The sequence below is a fragment of the Mycteria americana genome, chromosome 22 (genome assembly GCF_035582795.1).
Source record: "Mycteria americana isolate JAX WOST 10 ecotype Jacksonville Zoo and Gardens chromosome 22, USCA_MyAme_1.0, whole genome shotgun sequence".
In the NCBI taxonomy this organism is placed as follows: domain Eukaryota; kingdom Metazoa; phylum Chordata; class Aves; order Ciconiiformes; family Ciconiidae; genus Mycteria; species Mycteria americana.
This window is the reverse complement of record NC_134386.1, coordinates 3,156,534-3,177,901: the sequence shown is the minus strand read 5'-3', so window position 1 is coordinate 3,177,901 and position 21,368 is coordinate 3,156,534. Positions and strand designations below refer to the sequence as shown.

At 41.2% G+C, this 21,368-nt stretch overlaps 1 protein-coding gene across 6 annotated transcripts in view; it reads left to right on the top strand.

The window, feature by feature from the left end:
- SPOP (speckle type BTB/POZ protein) overlaps positions 1–15,305 on the top strand; it is a 28,129-nt gene extending 12,824 nt beyond the window's left edge. For all 6 annotated transcript variants that reach the window (XM_075522892.1, XM_075522895.1, XM_075522893.1 and 3 more), the window contains 9 exons: positions 2,002–2,144; positions 2,517–2,638; positions 4,268–4,419; positions 4,525–4,652; positions 8,146–8,323; positions 8,908–8,963; positions 9,404–9,526; positions 13,141–13,283; positions 14,027–15,305. In XM_075522892.1, the coding sequence (XP_075379007.1) occupies positions 2,067–2,144; positions 2,517–2,638; positions 4,268–4,419; positions 4,525–4,652; positions 8,146–8,323; positions 8,908–8,963; positions 9,404–9,526; positions 13,141–13,283; positions 14,027–14,171 (1,125 nt within the window). In that variant the 5' untranslated portion in view covers positions 2,002–2,066 and the 3' untranslated portion in view covers positions 14,172–15,305. The remainder of the gene's footprint in view (positions 1–2,001; positions 2,145–2,516; positions 2,639–4,267; positions 4,420–4,524; positions 4,653–8,145; positions 8,324–8,907; positions 8,964–9,403; positions 9,527–13,140; positions 13,284–14,026) is intronic.
- Positions 15,306–21,368: the final 6,063 nt, after the last annotated feature.

Below are 21,368 nucleotides of genomic sequence, written 5' to 3'. Positions count from 1 at the left end.
GCCAGGCAAGGAGAACAGCATTGTGGCCTCACAGAGTCACCAGGAAGATGTGGATGGACACTGCTGCTGACTCTCCAGCCGTTCTTCACATGGAGCTTTAGGGTGTCTCGCAGTGATGGGCTGTGCCCAAAATCCCTGTTGGGAGGAAGACTGAGTAGGTCGTTGTGACTTGAGGTTTAATTCACATCTCTCTTTTGGCCAGGTATATGGGGAGATGTATGGAGGGCCATAGTGTCGTTGTGTCAGAGAATTCAAAAGTTATTTTAAGCTAAGTTATTTTTACGTCTTTTCTTCATCCCTCTAATGCTTCTTAAATAGAAGTTGCATTATTCCTCACTCTGCATAAGGAAGTATTTTAGAAGAGACCTGAGTACTTCCATGTTGCAAGTAGTTTGAGTAAAAAAGATGTTAGTTAAAAACTAAAATCACTGAAACTAACTACAATTTTAATCTAATTTCACATCCCACTCTTGTGTTTTATTTTATTCATTGTGCTTCCTTCTGGTCAAACCTTTTCACTAGGCTTAGCATCTTGTTGCTCAGTGAGCAGACACATTGCCGTCAGTGAGGAGGTGAGCTTAAGAAACTTCATCCTTTCCCTGGCTGCTTATTATCCTCTCAGGAGTTTGTGTCCCTGTTGTTTGTGCCTGTGCTATAAAACAGATCACTGGAACAATGTAGATTAAAAATAGCTGTGAACAGAACAATGTAACAGCCTGGGTGGAGTTGAGCAATGCTTCTGCAAACCCTGAGGAGAAGGGGAAAGCTTGGGTCTCTCCTACCCATAGAATAAAAACAGCAAAAAGGCATCCCTTCCCCAGCCATGGTGAGGAGGAGCTGTTTCTTGCTGGTTGGGCTGGAATTTCAGGTTTTATCTGTCCCCCCAAAGACTTGTGACTGGAGACAGTGAAGCGATGATGCCCTCAGAGGCAAGACTGAATGTTGCCCATGGAAGGGCAGTTAGCTAAGTATTCAAAACTAGTGTCTGCTAATTTTGGCTTAATTTGAATTGACACAGAGTGGTTTAATTGAATTTCTTTGGAGGAATTGTGGTAATTTTAAGTTTAATGTAATAAAACCTATAGAAAGTACCTAAAATTTTAGTACCTGATTTTTCATAAACCAGAGTTATGAATCCTATTTTCCGAGCTCATCTTTGAAGGTGTTTTGTGTATCTGCCCTAGGGATCAGGACTCGGAAGTCGGAGATGGGTTGATTATTCTATTTTGTTTCAAAACCTCCCTTCTGGTAAATAGATGCCTGTATCAGTTGGGCCTGTGTATTCATTCAGGTGTGTTACAGTGGTTTTTTAACCCCATACTTTCTCTGCACATGACAATTTGACTTGCCACTTGGAAATTGGGAACTTAACTAGCATATAAAGGCAATGAGAATTTCCCTCTGGCCAAAGGGATTCGGTTTGAAGTAGGGAAATCATTACCAACACCTTTCCTAATAGTAAGGCTTCAGGAGAAGGTTTAAGCTATAGGAAATTATTCTGTCGATGTTACCAGAGTCAGTCTGAACCTAGGGTTTTGTTTTGCTGTTGAGCTTGGGTTGCATGTTGCTGTCTGTAGCTTTTTCAGATTAAGAACTTCATTTATCAAATCTGATCTCTGATAGTCTGAGAGTCTCAAAATGAAAATAGAGAGTAAGTAGTGAGTTGAAATGGTGGCCTCAGGGTAAAGTAGTATATCCCAAGTCAAGTGGGGAGTCTCCTATTTGAGTCTTGGACTCCTTACAAGAAATTATATATTAGGCTTATTCCTATAAGGAGCTGCATATTGAAAGAATGAGTGGAGGTGGTATATCCCCTCTTCAGAAAACATATGGTAACACTTTAAAATGTTTAAATGTAACATCGTATTTTGAAAGTGCTAGCAGGGAGGGAGAAAACATGATGGCTTTAACTTGTGTCGCATAAGATTTAACAGTGCTCCTGAAGGTTTTTTTCTTTGTTCTTAGTTTTGGGTTTTTTTTTTTCTTTTTGGGGACTGACAGGGTGAAGATCAATTATAAATTTCTTCTGCTGAGTTGTGAAATTCTGTTTAATCTTCAAACTGGCGATGTCAAGGGTGCCGAGTCCTCCTCCTCCGGCAGAAATGTCGAGTGGACCTGTAGCAGAGAGCTGGTGCTACACTCAGGTAAGTCCACACTGTGCTGAGATATTCTTGACGTAACACGATTAGAACCTGTGGTAAGAAATTTATTCAAAACAAGTTTAGAGTCTGGATGTTCAGGTGATGTCAAACATTGAGCTTGCTAACAGTGAGCGTTCACCAAGGCAACAGCAGAATGTTGCCCTCTGCCCTTGGTGGAACTTTGGAGGAGGCAGTTGGAGAAGTTGGAGTGGTCCAGCTGCCACTGCCAGCCATTTCCAGATTCTGTTGTCTTGCGCTTGGGGGTTATTTGTCACGCAAATGACTCCGTAAAACTTCCAGGTTTTCAGTTTTGCCTTTAAGATGGCCAGGATGAATAGGCATGACCCTAAACCGCCTATTATCCTCTGTTTTAAGATCAAGGTGGTGAAGTTTTCCTACATGTGGACCATAAACAACTTCAGCTTCTGCCGAGAAGAAATGGGTGAGGTCATCAAAAGCTCAACCTTTTCATCTGGAGCCAATGATAAACTCAAATGGTAAGAAACAGAGCAGAGAGGTTCACCCTGTTTGTACAACTGTGTGAAAGAATTTGGGCTTCTATAACAGAGGAAATAATCTATAAAAATACTTGTACTGCACATGGGTTCTTGCTTCCTTCGATGTACAACATATGCACAGGGAGAAGGTACTGTTGGTTCAGCATAGTGTTTGGACACACAAAACAAATGTGAGGATCTGGCTGTTTGCAGTGTTTCTCTGATAATGGAAAACATCAGAAGTAATAGAAGCCATAGCTGGAAGGGAGACTACATCCTGCCTTGAAGCAGAGACGTGCTGTAGAGGATTATTAATGTCTTAAGTTGGGGGTTTTTTGACTGATGTTTATCTTAACAAGTTCTTATAAGCCAATGAGAGTCCACAGCCAGTGTATTCAAGCTCTATTTCAGCCTCCCAGTTTCAGCCCCTAATACTCCACGTTGTTAAAAAGATAATGCTCTAAATCCTGCAATTTGAGACTATTGCTACTGTATTACCTTTCTCTTTATAGCAGCTTTTTGTGAATTCAGAGACTTAACGTTGTTACTGTAGATCATCTCTGTGTTCTATAACTCCTTCTGCCCAGGGTTTTCTGCTTCTTAAAGATGACATTATTTTTACCGTTTTCCTTTCCTTGAAAACTTCCTTATCTCCCCTGAGTTCTCAAGTGATTTCCAGTAACTCAGGGTGGACTTTGGTCAGAATGTGTATCTACTGTGAGTCGTGTTCTGACCTAGTAGATCCATGGACACCTGGTTCCTTATTTTATCCCTTGTTGGTAACATTAAGTGTTTTAGTATTTTTCTTTAAACTTCCTTAGTATAGATTGCAGCAAATTACCACTTAATAATTTAGTGTGTGTGTGCGTGTCATACAATTTGTGTTCCCTTCCTTTGGGTGGCAGACCTGTGCTTTCCTTGGACTGCTTTTTTGTTATTAAATTACTTACCTTTATAACCTTTTCTAGTCAGATCTCATTCTAATGTCTAGATCTTTCTGATTTTTTTTGTCCTTGTGTGTTTGAGCTGTTAGTCATTTGGCCTACTTTTTGCTTCTTGTTAGATTCTGTGTCAAGTTTCAGGTCATGGAAGTGCTTATGAGTTAGCTTCTTCCTGCACTTCCTACCTTTTCTTCACACGGCAGTATTCTTCTCTTTTTGTCCTAGTATTATGTTTTTGATAAACTACCAGCCTTCCAGAAATCCATTTTTCCTTTCAGTTCCTGTGGAATTTTACCTACCATTTCTCTGGATCTGTTGCACTTCCTTGAATCCATTGCCTCCATTCTTATTTCTTTCACTTTTGTGAAAGTTGACATCCAGGATGCTTTTCAGTAATTTAAACTGTACACCCCTTCTTTTTTCCCCCGTGTTTTTTTTAATTGGTTTGCCCATAGTCACTGCCTGTATGTTGGTATCTGTCTTGGACATGTAGCATGAGGCTGACTGTAACATACAGTTCCACTCTATTTACCTATCTTATTATTTCTTTGTGGTTCACTGGCTGTTGAACAAAACTTGTTTGCTGTACATTTTATTGTGAAAATTCTACAATGCCCTTTCTTTGAAAGCTATGAATGACCTGCCAAAAACTGTTCCTGACATCTCATTCAGATGCTTGCTTCTACAGGTGTTTACGTGTGAACCCTAAAGGCTTGGATGAAGAAAGTAAAGATTATCTATCCCTCTATCTGTTGCTGGTGAGCTGTCCAAAAAGTGAAGTTCGAGCAAAGTTCAAATTCTCCATCCTGAATGCTAAAGGGGAAGAAACAAAAGCAATGGGTGTGTAAAAACTCTTTCTGTCTGATGGGGTCAGTTATTTGTCCTTTGCTGGTTGATCAAACGAGTCCCTCAGCTGGTGTTTAAAGCACCATATCTTTCTTTCAGAGAGCCAGCGAGCGTATCGATTTGTACAAGGCAAGGACTGGGGATTCAAAAAATTTATTAGAAGAGACTTTCTTTTGGATGAGGCCAATGGACTTCTTCCAGATGACAAACTCACTCTCTTCTGTGAGGTAAGTCTTCCTGTGCAGCTGAAATAATAGCAGTTCCATTAGCTTAAGGTAGATGTGACCTTACTTTTCATCATTGCTTTTAAGGAGTCAGAGGTATCGGGAGAAATACTGGATCTTTATACGGCACTTAGATTTTATTTGTGCGTATATGTGTGCGCGCGTGCGCCTGTGTGGCTGGTGGCTTTTTCTCTGTGATTCATCGTATTTCACTTCCATTTATTTTTTGTTACTTTGTATTTGTCTTTTACCTGTGATGATGATAGGAATTAAGCATGTTTGATTATCATTTCACTTCTGGTTTAGTGTTATCATCCATCTGTTTGTACTCCTTAATTTGAAACTCACTTGGGATAATAACCAACACTAGCTCTGTAGTGGAAACTGGCCCACCTATTACTTGCCTACTGAATAAAGAAGAGTTTTCTTTATTTTCCTAAATGTGTCTATACAGCCAATAAAAAGAAAAATGTAAGAAAAAGGAATTTTATAATAACCACAATTTTCTGTTCATTGTGATTTGTATTTTTCTACAACTGCTTACAAAATTATTATTTCAGTAATACTAATTTCAGACACAGATGCAGTTATTTCTAAAACTAGATATTTAAGTTTAGCAACTGTAATGAGCAAATTTAAACTAATATAGTGTCTTCAGAGCTTCTGCTGTCTTATTTCTGTTGTGTTTTTAACTGCAAAATACCTCCTGTAGCTGTGATTTTTGCCAGAAGACAGGTAGAACAAGTTGTTCTCTCTTTGGCTCTCCTGCAGTGTTTTTTATGGGAGTCTTTTCTTTTGCTGTGTTTTCTTTCAGGAGTGAAAGATACGCTTCAGTCAAAGTTGTTCGACAGCTGTTTTTTGGGGGGGAGGGCGTGTTGCAGTTTTGGCCATCATAAGCATGCACATATTTAAATTAACAAACATCTCCTAAAGGATGTGTATTCAATCAGTAGCAAAATGACTACTGTCATGGAGGGAGCCCTTCCTTTAACGCTTGTAGCAATATGGGAGGAGAAGAGGACAGTGTCTTGGATGACACCTCTGTAGGTCTGGCAATTAGTCTTCATGATAAAAGAGCCAGAAAACTTACAATTGTGGAGTGAAACTTCAGCTCAGTGTTTTTGTTTGGTTTGAATGAAGAGAAAACTTGCTGCTGGCTTCACCTGGCCTTGATATCTTCTGTTTCTCTTTGAGTTTGTTCTACAGTCTAGCATGTAAGAAATCTTAAGTTTAGTGATATCAGAGGGGAAGGTTTTGCTGTCTGGAAACAGTTTGGCAAGAACTTCCAACAGCTTGGTTTGGGTTTTTTTTACCCCCCTCCTTTTTTTTTTTTTTTCCCTTCCCTGAGCTTATAAGTAAGTCTCTTAGCATGTAAACCGGTGTGCCATATGCTCTCCTAATGCTTCCCTGCTGGCCACAGGTGCCAAGTGATGCTGCTCACATCTGTACATTCAGCAAGCATGTTTTGTATTTAGAAACTCTCTAAGGAGTTAGCAATACTGGATGTTGAGATGCTTGTTATGTGGGGATATGTTGGAGTTTTCTGTAGACCAGAAGGTTGCTGAGTGTCTCTGCTGCACCTTCTCATTGCTTTATTAAAGTTAAAAGGAAAAAGCCTTTTGCTCTCTGCTCATGTCCGGTGCTGAACACAAATAATGTCTTGCTGAAAATGCTGTTAAGGCAGAGAATGATATTCCTTGTCAAACGTTTCAAATCTGACCTCATTTAGTTGTCAGTTTGGGGATTTTTCAACCTCTGTTTTGCAGGTGGGGCTGATTGTTCATATCCCTACTACATTACTTTTTGCTGTTTAAATTATATTCCAACATCATAGGTAAATATTCCGGTAAATCTCCAAAAAGAACGGTGTTCCCAAAGTTATGGTAATAGCTCTCTTCTGAGCTAGGTAGCATTGGTTCCCTTGCTAAGATGTTGAAAATAGTTTAAGCAACACCTTATCTATTTCGACCTCTAAGGCTGGTCACTACTTGGAATCTACCAGTCTAAACTCCTTATGTAAAAAGCCATGTAATACATTTTCATGCCAGTAACTGACTTTCTTTCATAGATGGAGAGGGTTTATTTGTTGATTTGAGAGACACTTCACAAGTCTTTTTTGCCTGGTCTGTAATCAGTATTGGACTCCAGCAAGGGATCTACATTTTAGAATTCCTTTATAATGAATCTGATGAGTTTTCATCCATCCTTGAGTCCACATTGCTGGTCTAGATGTCACAGGGCAAAAAGATGATGCAGCTGTCAAATTAATGACGAAGAATATTGGCTTCCTCACATTTGCTCTGGCTAATCATTAGTGTCAAGCGGCATCTGATATTTGTTTCATTTTGAGCGTTGTATAGTTTATACAAGATGTGTCTGCCATCAGAAACCCACTGGAGGTGGGGTGTGTGCTGTCAGCAGGTTTTTTCCCTTAGAAGGTGCTTCTGTCATCTCTCTCACTTCATAATTTTCTTCTCCTTTTACATAACTGTGAAGCTTCCTTTGCTGTCCGTTGTTCTTCTTTGGCCATTGTTTATTAATAGAACTGAAATTTAACTTGGACTTGACAGCAAATCCAGGAAATAGTCTCATGTATGCTTCCCTGTCAATCAGCTTCTTCCTTTATTCCTTGCTATAGCGGGGTAGTATTAGTCACTCTGATCTTTTCTAATTGGAGTCTGCTGTAGAAGGCGCATGATTTACTGCGTTTAACAATAATGGTTTGGTGCTGAATAGGCTCTCAACCATTCCCTTTGTGTGTTATTCATCAGCCAGTATGGCTATGTATGGTCCCTGCCTAACCGTGTATGCTGTAGAGCAGGTGATAAAGAATCTATCTGCCTTCCCCAAATCTTCCTAATTACTTGACATAAAGCTGCTTTTTTAAACTTACTGTTTAGGGTTTTTTTAATTTTATTTTGTAATGTGATGGAAGCATTGAACTCTCTAAGAAATTTAGACCCAGAAGCAGCAAGACGTCTGCGGGGTCAGACACTGCCCTTGCATACATGTGTGGATGCAGTGCTCAGTTATAGAAGCTCTCTGTATACTTCATTTTCATTTGTACTGCTGTCTGTATTGCATTATTGATTGGGGAGGGTTTCACAGTGTTAATAGAAGGAAAAAACTAGGTCAGGTAGGATGACTGTAAAAGCAGAAAAATAAGGTTCCACTTCCTTAGGAAACCATCTAATAAAGTTATGATTAAATTGCATAGAAGTGCTGTTAATTTGAGGTCAAGAAGAAAATCTGCTGGTGTGATACAGGACTTGGGATAGACACTCTGGAGGAGCAGAGAACAGGGTTAAGGCAGGGTAGAAAGGATTCCTTAAAAATGTGGATGTTTTTAATCATACAGTGATTCTACTTGAGAGGTGTGGGTTTTGCTTTGCATTTCCCTTCACCTGCCCTGGAAGTAAAAACTTCCTGTAGGGAGATTAGTTTTGCAGTGTGGGTTTTTGAGCTTTGAGTTTGTTTGCTTTCTTTTCCCCTCCAGGTGAGTGTGGTACAGGACTCTGTCAATATCTCCGGCCAGAACACTATGAACATGGTGAAGGTACCAGAGTGCCGCTTGGCAGATGAGTTGGGAGGACTCTGGGAGAATTCGCGCTTCACGGACTGCTGTCTGTGCGTTGCAGGCCAGGAGTTCCAGGCTCACAAAGCCATACTAGCAGGTCGGTATTGAGTTGGATGGGCCTTAGCGGGATAGGAGACAACAACATGATGGCAAGTGGGTTTTTTGAGTTACTTCGTCTTTAAAGGAGGCTTCTGCAGCGCTTTTAACTGCAGAGCTCTAGTAAAAGACCATTTTGAGAACTGTTACAGGGAGAGGAAGTGTCTGCTCCATTTTTAATTGCCTACCTCCTGCCATGGCAAGGATGGTAGGAGGATTCTTTTGCGGCTGTAGCGTACGATAATGTATTCCTGAAGCATTTGTAAGAAGTTACCACATTTCCAGAGGAATACTTTCTTGTAAAGTCAAGAAACGTACCTTAACCACCCATGTACTCTTCAGCCTTGATTGAAGGAACATAAGAAATTCTCCCATACCCAGTTTGAAGCTACGTTGGCCACGTTACATTATGTCACAACCTATACTTCTTTAGCAGCTGTACCCAATTTGCCCTATCTGCTATAGGAGAATTTCTCCTGCATTAAGTAGCAGGACAGTTGTTGAGGTGTTGGCAGGCTACGCTTAGCTCCTCCTGAAGAGTAAAAGAGCATCTCTAACTGTGTTTTATTTTCCCCACTACCATAGCGCGTTCCCCAGTTTTCAGCGCCATGTTTGAGCATGAGATGGAAGAGAGTAAAAAGGTAAGTTCCTGAAGGAAGGAGAACTTCTCCAGCTAGGTGAATAGCTCTCTAGTCAACTCTTAGCATCACTGGTCAGATAACTTTCTTAGGTAGTGTTTGTGACTATTGTCACCTTTTAACTGTTTTTTTCACATTAGATGCAGGTCTCCGCTTCAGCTGTCCTGAAGGGAGGAAGAAAGGGATCAAGGAGGCAATTGTTACCTTTGTTACTCTTGGGGAAGGAGTCTGGGGTGGGATAGGGAGAAGTAGAGAATGCGAAATACAACTTAGAATTTTTCTCACTCCATCCACATCTTTTTTTTTTTGTTTGTTTCCTTTTTTGCAAGTAGTACACATTCTAAATAGTTTGTAGGAAATTTCTGAATACTGAAAGAGCTTGGGTAGAAGGAAGTCTTTAGCTTCTTGTCAGGATCTTAATAAGCTTCATTTTTCTAATACAGAATCGGGTTGAAATCAATGATGTGGAGCCTGAAGTTTTTAAGGAAATGATGTGCTTTATTTACACGGGGAAGGCACCAAATCTTGACAAAATGGCTGATGACTTGCTGGCAGCTGCTGATAAGGTACAGTTGGGATTTATGGGTGTTCAGAGAACCAGGAATGACATGCGTCTTGCTTTACACAATGCTCCTCGGAGATTGCTGCAGTAAGCTTTTCATGTGATCATTGTGGTTGGGCAGTTTCTTTGAAATGGTTGTGGCTTATAGGTAAACCTGGACGTAGTATAAGATACCTATAAGATAGGATATACATGTAAGATACCTATAGCTGTATAGATACATATCTTAACATATAACGATCAGAAATTTCTGTCTCTACTGCTCACTTTTAAGCATTTTCTTAACATTTCAGAGGACATCTCTATTCAGCATAATCTAGCATAAGAGCTGGGGGTGAGAAGAAAATTTCAAGGTGGATCTGGCGATATTTTTTTAGTGTGATTATTACCAAATCTCAAAAGTAGTGTTCTGTCTTGGCAAACAGGGCCTGCTTCTCCTTCTGGTCTGGCTGGTATCAGCAGCTTCAAGAGATGCTCTAAAGTGATGGATAGCCAAGAGTGGGAAGGTCCTGTTGTTTATTTTCTTTTTGCAGTGGCAGTCCCTGCTGTTTATGGAGAGAAGGGGTGCACTGGAGGAAGCCCTATTGCCTAACCCGTCTGTGGTTTTGCAGGGTCCTGGCCAGGGAGGTGTCGGGGATGGTCTGACTGGAGGGCTGCTGGTAGTCCCTGTGTAGCAGGCGCAGCGCTGCGGCCTTGCCAGCCAGCCAGCCGCTGCCTCCTTCCCTTTGCAGCACCAAGGACAGAAGAGAGTGCTTTGCTGGCCAGTGAGCCATATTAACCAGTGAAAATTCGTAATATATAACCAAAATTTTATTTCCTTTTTCTTTTTTCTCTTAAAAGTGAACTTAGTGCTGGTGAAAGATGCCAGTTTGACAGCACTGGAGACTAAAGTCCTGAATTTATCCATCGAACAGGTTCAGCACGGGTAGCAGCAGTGCAAGATTCTCCACACTGCCCTGCCAATGTGCCTCAACTCTGACCTGGAGGGACCACCTCTAGGGGTGAGAGCGTAGTTCAGTCTCCATGCTTCTTCAGTCCTTGGATTCTCTTGTGGGTGCCAGTTAGGGTGGTGGATTTTAAGATGTGGATGCATGTAACCTTGTTCCACGCAACCACCACACGGCCATCAAATTCCCTGTCACTGCGGACCTGGGCTTCATCAAAAATGCTGATTTTAGAGGTGAAATGCTCCATATGCCATTATTAGGCCACTGCAACTAGAATTAAAATGGGAAATAATGCAAGGAGATTCTTGGCCTGATTATAATCATTGCCACATATTTTATTCAATATTTAAAGAGTATTGATTGAGAGCTCACATACCATCTTTAACTGAGACAAGTGTAAGTAAGCAGCAGTACATTAAGGACAGAGTAGTCTTTAACTTCGAGTTTCCTGGCTTTTAATGTAGGGTTTTTTTCCTTTTAAACTCATTGTGTGTCTTTTAAAAGCAGAAATAAAAAATCTTTCATGAAAGCACATAAAACATCTAATATTTACTCAAGAGACTGAAACAGCTTCTTCTGAGTTCCTCCTGTCTCTTGGGGAAAATATGTAATTAGACCAAAACCAAAACAAAGCACGTCTTCTCAACCCAGGAGATACTATTTCAGCCTCTTGGGTAAGTATGCTATTAGGTAGGGTGTTTTTTTAAAGTGTAATTAAGAAAGGGGGGAAGAGGAAATCTTGGTACCTGAGAGACCAGAATGGCTACTTTTGCCCAACTATGTAATTAGAAGCTAAGCTATTTGTAGGGAAAATCAAAATAAAAATTGTACATGCATGGAGGAGAATATTAAGTTTACAAAAGGAATAATTTTAAGCTTCGTTTGCTGCATTTTAGGCTACTGACAGACAATAATATAAACTAATGGCTTGCCCCTCATTTGAAACTGTTTTAGTTATTGATACAGATTAAGCAAGTAAATTTGATTTGCCTTCTCAGACGTTCTGGTGGGAGAAAGCTGTCCTGGTTATGAGTGCCATGCCTCAATTGAAGTAATTATTATCACCAAGTCTTAAGTGAAAAAATGTTCTTATAATCTAAAATTATTCATGTAAATTTAATCATAATGGGATGAAAATCTCAATCAGAATATAAAATCAATTTATAGTAATAGTGCTTATCATATGGCAAGCGCTCCCGTCGTCATGCAAATGAGCTTGTTACCAGCTCTCTGTTCAGGTTGACAGAGCAGTCCTTACAAATCTGGTATCTTTTCCGAATGCGGCCTCGCATACTGAAGAACTTGTATACCATGTCATCTCTAAGTTGTCCAAAAAAGCCTTATAAACAATGTGAAGGATACTCTCAAATGCAGTTATCTGTCAGATTAAAAAAAATTAACAAATTTTGTTTGTTATTATTTTTCTTTTTTTTAGAAATGTCACTCAATTTGAAGTCATAATGTGAAGCAGACTTAACTGTGTTTAATCTTTAGGACAATTTATGTAGTGCTAATGTTATTACTCATATAAGAAGTGCATTAGAATTGGCTACTCTCCTAATCCCTGTGAAATGTAATCATGGGATCTAGAATATTCAGAAGTAATCAGTTTGTTTCATCCAAAGAGCCGCAAGCCCCATAATCAGATCACACATACCAAGATTTTCAGAAGTATCTCAGTCTCACAATTCCCAGCTATGATATTCTAAAAGACTGAGGTTTGGGGTTTGGGTTTCATTTCTTGATAACGAGTGGCTTAGAGTTTTCTGATTATTGCCCTTTTTGAAGTCTGCCCAGGACCACTACATTGCTTTTGAAAATCTTGGCTGTGTCTGCATGTTTCAATACTGACTGAAGTGCTGCAGAAAGTAGAGTGTGAAATTTGTTAGACAGCACTCTTCTTCTAAGCGTATCCTTTGAATTACGCAAAGCATTGACATGGCCCAACCTTGCGGATCTAAAAAATGTTGAGGGAAATGTACGATTGAATGGTAGAAACTCTTAGATTGAGAATGTGAAGTTAGAATAGAGCTTTTGCCAGGGCATTACAGACGTGCTGTGATGTTTCATTTCCAGCTGGATAGCCGCAAGAAATCCAGGGGCATTTGTATAACATTGTAGTATTAAACTAGTAGCATGTACTTGAGCAAGGCTGATCTTAATGTGCAGGTCATTAATGGCAAAGAAATTGAGTGAAAACTGCCTAAATATCACTGGAACATCTATGGAGCATTCACTGTTAGATAGGTCTTCCCACTGAACCCGGGTAATACTGTCATGCAGTAATAAAGTGAGAATAAAGATTTGGCTTTAGCATTCTGTGCCTTGAAGTAACTGAGATAGTAAGTATTACAGGTGACCTGAAATTCTCATTTCAAAGCATGAACACAGCACCAGTAAGCCTGTAACACAAGAAGGCCAGGATGAGAGTTATGGTGGGTATGTTTCCTCTCCATTGCTTTCCTCAGGGTGGGCGCATCATGATTCTCCTTTTTTTTGCTGGTCACTACTTCTTTGAGTACAGTTCAGATGCATATAACAAAGCAAAGAGGTCTGTTCAGCATAATAGAGTAGTTTGTAACTGAAGAGTGAAGGAGCGCAAGTAAGGCTTCACGTCAGGCCTGATAGGTGTTTTCTTCTTTGTAACTGTACTTTGGCTTGTATTTTGCAGTATGCTCTAGAACGTCTGAAGGTGATGTGTGAGGATGCACTGTGCAGTAACCTGTCTGTGGAAAATGCAGCTGAGATCCTCATTCTAGCTGACCTACATAGTGCTGATCAACTGAAAACTCAAGCAGTGGACTTCATTAACTAGTGAGTTTACTTTTGTTCCAGGATGCAACAAATCTAAAGGAAAGTGTTGTTCATTAGCACGAGGGTTCATAACTTGTGAACTGTCACATGCAGGGGAGATTCTCCTCTGTTATTTTTCTTTCCGAGTTCTCCAATTGTGATCCTTCATTTATCTGGGATCCCAGAAGTGGCATTAGGGCAGATTAGCCTTGTCCTGCTGGGACTGTTCAGAGTGTACAGCAGGGCTGTCTCTGTGAGCTATTACAGATCTCTTCCTAAGATGACAAGAACTTTCAGGTAGTAAAATATTGGGTAGTCCCTGATATTGAGGGACTATTTGCAACTTGTAATATAACAGACCTTTCAGTAGGCGTGAAGTGACTACCAACTATTTTGATGTCTGGAAACATTTTTAGTCCTATTTGTCAGTTAATACATTTTTTTCTCAGTACTTTCTATATTGATTTAAAATACTTCTGTGCTGAGTAGTCAGGGTAGATGAGCGTTATGTTGCTGCTGTCCTCCACCCGGGATCATGTATGTTTGAGCTTTTCATCCTTAAGTTGAAGGACTGTCTGGCCTACAATTGTGCCAGCAGAGCCAAAACTTGCAATCTTCGCAGAAGGTATCTAACATACATCCAGAGTGATCCTAAAACAGTACACTCAAAATGTCAGGTTTCTCAGGCATGTGGAAAGAATCTATTTAGTTAATCCTTCTTATCCCCAGTTGATAACTTCAGATTTATTCTCTCTTATTTCTAGTCATGCTTCTGACGTCATGGAGACATCAGGCTGGAAGTCTATGGTAGTATCGCATCCCCATTTGGTGGCTGAGGCATATCGCTCTCTGGCCTCTGCACAGTGTCCCTTTCTGGGACCCCCACGTAAGCGACTGAAGCAATCCTAAAGTCCTGTCCGTCACACCACCCCATGTTTTTCTGGAAGCAGCATCAACTGTTGCTGCTGTAACCTTGACCACCAGGTAGACAGCGAAATCTGTGGAGCTTTTACTCTGTTGTTGGGGGGAAGAGACTGCTTCGTGACACCCAGACTTTTTAAAACAGCACCAAGTAACTTGGGGAGAGGGGGGAGGGTGGGCCTGGGGCTCTGGGGCTGTTCAACCTAACGAATCCCTGTCGCTGCATCGTCTGTGTGTTCCCTTCGACTTGGCTGAGTCAATTAAGTACAGGGTTTGGTTTAGGCACTGACCCAAGTCGGAATAACCCAGCAGTGGTACTGGGGAAAACAACGTCTCTGCGTCTGGCAGCACAGAACAAATCGTCAGATGCCTGGAGCAAGAGGACATTTTAGCTTTGGAGAGCGTTGGAGGGTTAAAAAGAATTTCCAGTGAGGTTCTGGAAAGGAAGTACCTGATGGGAGCTCCAGTAGTATTTATATCAAAAAAAGAGAATTTAAGTCCTTCCAGCTGAGCTAAAAACTGGACGTTTGTGTAACTCCTTATTGCCATCCAGCAACAAGAAGATCAGTTTCTCTGTTAGTAGCACTTGTATGTTAATTGCAAAAAAAAAAAAAAAAAAAAAAAAAAAAAGGAAAAAAAGAAGAAAAAAAACACCTTTTATAAAATGACAGGTTGAAGTGAAAGGGGACAGTGAAAGGCTGTGTGTTCTGGAGGGTGTGAATAGACTGAAGGCAGCCTTTGGCAAGTCTGTATTGGTTTTGAAAGGACTAGAAAATCCTTGATCTGGAGCGTGCTGTCTGACAAGAACAACGGTTACTGTTTTTAGATATTGTGGGAAATGTTTTTGGCATTTTTCCCTGCTTTATTTCCCTCCTCCCCCTTTTTTTAAAAAAAAAAAAAAAAAAAAAGGAGAAATTTTATTGTTCATGAACGCTGCGTCAAAAGTCCCTGTCCTGAGTTGCTAAATGATTCTTAACAACTGTTTGTACCTGACTTGCCGACTGTATAGAAGCCAGTCCTGTTCCTTTCTATTAGTCACTCTTCTTACAGGGAAGAAGTTTCAAAATAGCTGGTAACTTTTTTTTTTTTCTTTTTGAAAATATAAATAATTACTATTTTGTACTGTGTGGTATCTGTTGTCTTTTTTTTGTTTGTTTGTTTCATTTTTAAGACTTTCCAATTTAAAACCAGCTCCCAAAAGGTTCAGTTTCAGTCTGCTGCCATATACTGATAGTGACATGCTGTTCCTGGAACTCAGATGGGATTTATTAAGGAATGTTGCACACAAAATTGCAATGCAAAACTGTGTTATTTCTCATAGCAGGTATTACCAAAATAGTAGAGAGCATTGGTTTTAATAATAGCTGTGTGAAGCTGACCCATGGTCCTTCCTTTTACCTGTACCTGTTCAGATGTGGGAAGGGAGAATAGTATAATAAGCCATCTGTTTTATAACATTAAGGTGCAACGCAGGATGTCTGGGTAGGATAGACACCATCCATTTATGTCATCATTAGCCCCAAATCCCCGGGGAGGTTAGATTGAAATACGCAGTGCCAGGGCAGTGGCAAATTGATCTGACCTTAAGATGGTCAGGTAGGGCACGTAATGGATTACAGAGAATAACTCTGTTTTGTCTAGAAAATAGATTAGGTATCTGTTGTCTCTGGTTTTTCATTCTGTTATCATACTTTCTCCCCCAGCCTCTTGTCCCTTGTGTGAAGGAGAATTCCGTTCATACGCTCATGTGTTTAATCTAGCTGCTGTCTATTTTTATCAACTGGTGACTCATGAGAGGGTCCCTGCCCCTTTTTGTGTTCCCCCACCGAGGCTCTCATCATAAACACACAGCCCTCTGTATAGTAGAGCCTTCCTTTTACGTGGTTCACAAATTCCCATATTACATCTATTGCTCGAACGCCACTAATTCCTTTTATATTGGATTTAGCGTGCGTTTCCTTTTAGGTAAGCAAAGCATTTAGTCATAACGAGATTCTTCCCACTACCCTGTCAGAACTCAAAACCAGCATTTCTAGCTTATAATTGCGTACAGACATGAAAAGTTCATTGCCAGGTAATTGCAGAAGTTGTCTGTGTGGCACAGCGATGTCTAAGTATGCTGCAGTAACTGCATTGTTTACTGAAATATTCAGACCTGAACCAAACCTTTTCTCCTTGTCAAGTTAGAGTGACCAACGGTTTGAGGAGTGTCCCTGGCTCAGCATTGCCCTGGGAAGCAGACATGCCTAGAAGAAACTAAACGGGTGTTCACATTGCCTGTCCTCAGCCTTTTTTGGGAAGGTATTTACAGGAAAGCAATACAGATTTGGCAGCCTCCTTCCCCGGAGGATGGGGAGATACCTGCAGGAAAATAATCTGTTCTGGGGCTTGTCTGTCCCAGCCCTTCCTGCGGAGCCAGGTGCAGTTGCAGAATACGCTGTCATGGAAAGTCTGAAATGAGATCCGCGAAGGAGGCGACTTGTTCAGATTGTTCCAGTTGCAGGTGAATTAATGATTTATTTGTCAACTTCACTCTTTTTTTTTGTTTGTTTTTTTATTGTAAATGATACAGCTGAAGCCATCTGGTTATAACAACATCAGAGCTAGAGCATACTGTTCATAAACCTCCCACTGACATCCTCCCCTCCCCAGATCTGAAATGTAATTCAAGTTAACTCACAGTCTGTGGCATGTGTTCTTACTGCAGAGATGTCCATGCCAGTTGAACAGTTGGAGATTTGAATTCCACAAGGAGATGGCATATTTATCAAAACAATATTTTAGAGAGACATTTTTACCGGGTCTTCTGAACCGCAGCATAGCTACCACAGGTCCCGGATTCAGAATTTAGGTTGGACCCTGCGCTCATGCTTTTAATTCCTTCTCTTCCCCCTCCTCAAGGGTGTTACAGAGAGACATTTCATGCCTGTGTGCAGTCTTTCATGTGTTTCCTTCTCCCTATTATCTCCTTGCTCCTGCTTCCTCCGCTCGCTTTTGTGCTGACCTGCGAGGGTTGCAGCCTTCATCTGGGTGTGGGAAGGAGAGACGGGAACGAGAAATACCTCAACGAATCCCCTGACCTCCTCCAGCAGCGGTAGGATGTACGTATGCCCTACACCCAGAAGCAGTCAGCTCTCTCTGAGGATCCGAACACCAAATATTTTTTACTGGCCAAAAGATTTCTTTCTGGCTGCCCCTTGGGCTTTGTTATTACAGACTCAGATTCTATTCAGGTATTTTTCTTATTGTGTGAGTTTTTCCAGATGAAAGGAAACAGCTTGTCTGCTTATGAGCAGAACAAACAGCAGAGTGGGGAGAGCTGCTGTGCTTTGAAACTCTCCCTGGCTTTGTTCTGGTTCTCAGACTGCTGTTAAGGACACAATACCGTTTCTCTCTTTTTTTCTTTTTTTTTTTTTTTTTCCCTCCACTTCCTTGAAGCGGCCAAAGATTATTTTTTTAAAAAAACTTCGTTTCAGAAGGTTTCTCAACTTCCGTGCAATTTATTTTGCAAAAGGCTTTGCTAAAATAATTATCTTCTTCAGTCAGCTTGGACCACGCAGTTTTTCTTTCTCTCATGACTGCCATTTAACTTGTGTTGCAGAATTACTTAACTCATTTATTTCTAATGACTTTTTTTGGTTAATCTAATACGAAGTCATTTAATTATAGAGGGTGTATTTTTTTTTTTTTTCCCCTGACCTGCTGCCCACTTGGATCTTTGGCTGCAATTCCAGACGCATGCTGCAGCAAATTTTGCCTCGGCAGTTCCAGTTTCTTGTGTATGTTATGTTTAAAATTAACTTTAAAACTGCTGGTGATGGTGCTGGTGGGCGCACAGCAAGCGGGGGTACAGCCGGCGAGTGCCAGCTTGAACCACGCAGGAAGACAACGGGCAAAAGAAACTGGGAGACGGCAGGGGAAAAAAACCCAACAGCCCATGAAATAGTTGGGGAAATACATTGCAGTGAGGTGGAAGGCTATTGAAAAATATAAATGATAAATAAAGCAGGAGCGGTTCAGCGTAAGAGGTGGCCTTTTAACCCAATTGAAGTTTGTTGGGCACAGTGCAGGCAAGAAAAAAATCAGCTGAGTTTTGGGTTAACTTTGGGTTTGGATTTTGCGTCTTGCTCCTACTTGATACATTAGACTTTGTCTCGAAGACTGAATTATTAAAATCACTTGAGGAAATGTGTTAATTGATGGGGTAAATTGGGAAGGGTTGGAGAGAGGATTGCAATTATTGCATCAAATTATGAAAAATCACAGGCGGGAGAGGTATAAAATGTAGGGCTTCTCTTTGAATAATTGAAAAGCATCAATGGCCAAAAAAAAAAAAAAACCAGTAGTTAATCGAGATGGTGGATGATAAACCGGATGGGAACTGGAACACTTCCCCCAGCCCTCCAGAAGAGAAATTATGTCCTGTGTTATTCTGGAGTATTTTTCTCTAATCCGAATGCAGGAACGTTACTTTGAGCTCTGCCATCGGGAAACCGAGCAGGGATTGAAGAGAAAATCGTTGACTCTTGCCACTGGGGAGCAGTGTTGAGGACAAGAACTCTTTAGGTGTTTGTACCGAGCTGCTAAGGAAGCTTTCTGAGCTCTGAAATAGCCAGAGGTTGCGCATCTAGGGGTAATGGGATGAAAACAAACAAATGAAAACCATTTTCAAACTGTCGTTCTGCTGCTTCTGGAAGGCCTCTGGCAGACGCGGAGGTTATCCCTGAACGTTTTTTGTCATTTAAAACCTACTAGAGAAAGCACTTTGTCAAACAGGGACCTGGTTCCGACATGGGGGGAGGTGGGTGTGCTGGTCAATATTTAAATAGCGTGGCATCCCGGACAGCGACGTCTTTGCGTGGATGTCTGCAAACCTGTTCCTCGCTGCCGCGTCTAATGCGATTTTTATCTGCTTTTTTACCTTAGCATGGTAAGATGAAGCAGTATAAGTATTAACTCTTAAAGATTGTTGCGTCTTATAGCGGGGGTGGGTCCTTTTTTCCTGTTCACGCCTACTTATTTCAATCTTAACAGTAGGACTACAAGGTTTTGGTTGCTTTTTTATTTTGCATTAGGAGGAGAGTTTCCCACTGTTGATTCCGGTTGTTGCTGCATTGCAGTTTGTCCGCATTTCCTTTCTTTCCCACTAACTTTTTTCACTCCTCTAGGCAGGTGGCGTTGGCAAAATTATTGCTTATTATTGAATTTTGGCCAAACAACAAAACACTCGACAAAAATAGCTAAACAGGATGTTGAGTTTTTAGTCTGTGGCCAGGTTACAGCTCACAGCCAGCTCCGGCGGTCGTTGGAGGCTCGTCAGGGATTTCACCCCAGTTGCAAGGACAACTGGCCGATGCTTTTTGTAGCCAGCGATGAGAGCTGGCAGACTGGGAGTTTTCTCTTTCCGTAGCCTGTGTTTGTGGATTTGGGGAGATTGGCTTCTATCCCGCGTGCTGTACAGCAAGGAGACGGCAAACTCGGGCGAGATAATTATCATGCCTCGCTGTCCCGGTGTGCTTAATTGAAATAATGGTGTTCTGTAATGGTGTGTTCACCCAACAGCAGCCTCAAAGTTAGTCTGTCTTAAAAATAGAATAGAATAGAACAGAATAGAGTCTTTCCAGTTGGAAGGGACCTACAACAGTCATCTAGTCCAGCTGCCTGTATCTCTGTGCAGCTGAGATACGAGTAATTCATTGCATGCTTGCTTCTATGTATGTGGGCTACCGGGAAATCGGTTCACGTGCTGTACGTGCCCTTTGCGATGGCTCTGCCGAGAGGCAGGCAGTAACTGTCGCTTGCAGTCACCGCTTGCGACTGTAAAACATTTAGACATAAATGAGCAGGAGATACTCTGATGGGTTGTAATAATTTCTCTCTCTAGAGGATGCGAAATTAAAATGCCTTTTCTTTCTTCTCCTCTGCCCGGTGTGATGTCACTCCTCACTCAGCTTCTCCTGAACTGAAAAAAAAAAAAGAAAAGAAATAATAAAAAATAAATCACCTTGCAGATTTTATTTCTAATGTGATGTGCCAGATGGTAAAACCTGAATTAGGTAGCAGGCATTACTTAGCTGGGGCCTGTAAACAAAACTGAACTACGAAATATTCTTTAATGAGCTAGATTTATTTCTAGGTGCTGAAGCCTCAAAAGGCAAGGGAAAAAGAGAGGCATTTCACATACGGTAAATGTTTAAATAAGCCTTTTCCTTCCTTTCAGCACCACAGCAATAACTCCATCCCATTCCAGGGCTGCTGGGACTTCTAAAACGCATAATTCTGTGAGGTTATAATTATTGTGGGTGCTTTAGCGTGGCATGGAGCTGGGCTGTAGGACGTAAGTGGTGTTTTTGTTATATTGATGAGTGGTTTAGCTTTTTAAATCTTGTCTATATATTCTTTGACAGCGTGGTTCTCCGAAATTAAATCGGAACAAATGCCTTTTACCTGACGCCCATGAACCAGTGCTGCTCTCCTTTGGCACTCCTCTGCCGGCTGTGATGGTACGGAGTGATGGATAGGTACGGGTAGATATTTGCAGTGTCAGTTCAGCAGCGGCTGACGGGCAGCGTCACGGAGATGAAATGCTGTGGATTTAAAAGCCGCAGCTGTTTTGACTGGTGGCTCCATTTGTGTTTCCCCTCTTGCCCCCAGCACCGGCACCTCGTGCTGCTCAGCACTGTGCTCTTTGCCTGCAGCACGTGGAGAGGAACTTCTTGAGGTTTTGATGTAAGCAGACTTTTCCTGTTGGTGAACAGTCGCTAGATATTTAAAATACGTGTTATTACCTTCCCCCTAATATTTGAAACCTCTGGCTACGGATTGGCGCTATACAAAAAGCGTGTGGGTGTATGCTTCTGTAAAATGACAACGTAAGGAGGAGAGAATAGGCTTTAGAAACGGTGGGAGGAGAGCTTGATGCATCAGAAAATAGGTAGGCTGTGTTTAGGTATAGACCATGCATACAATAATACTTTCTTTTTCAGAGCTCTTTAGTTGTTTTAAAAAAAAAAACCAACAAACCAGCCCAAAACTTCAAACCTTTGCTGTCTTTTGGCTCTCAGCATCTTACCAGAAATGCTTTTCTTTGATAGACAGAGGTCTATTAAAGACAGGGGTCTCGAAGGACAGTCAGTTTTGACACTCAGAGGTCCCACCGTTGGCAATCTCAGCAGAAAGCCATGC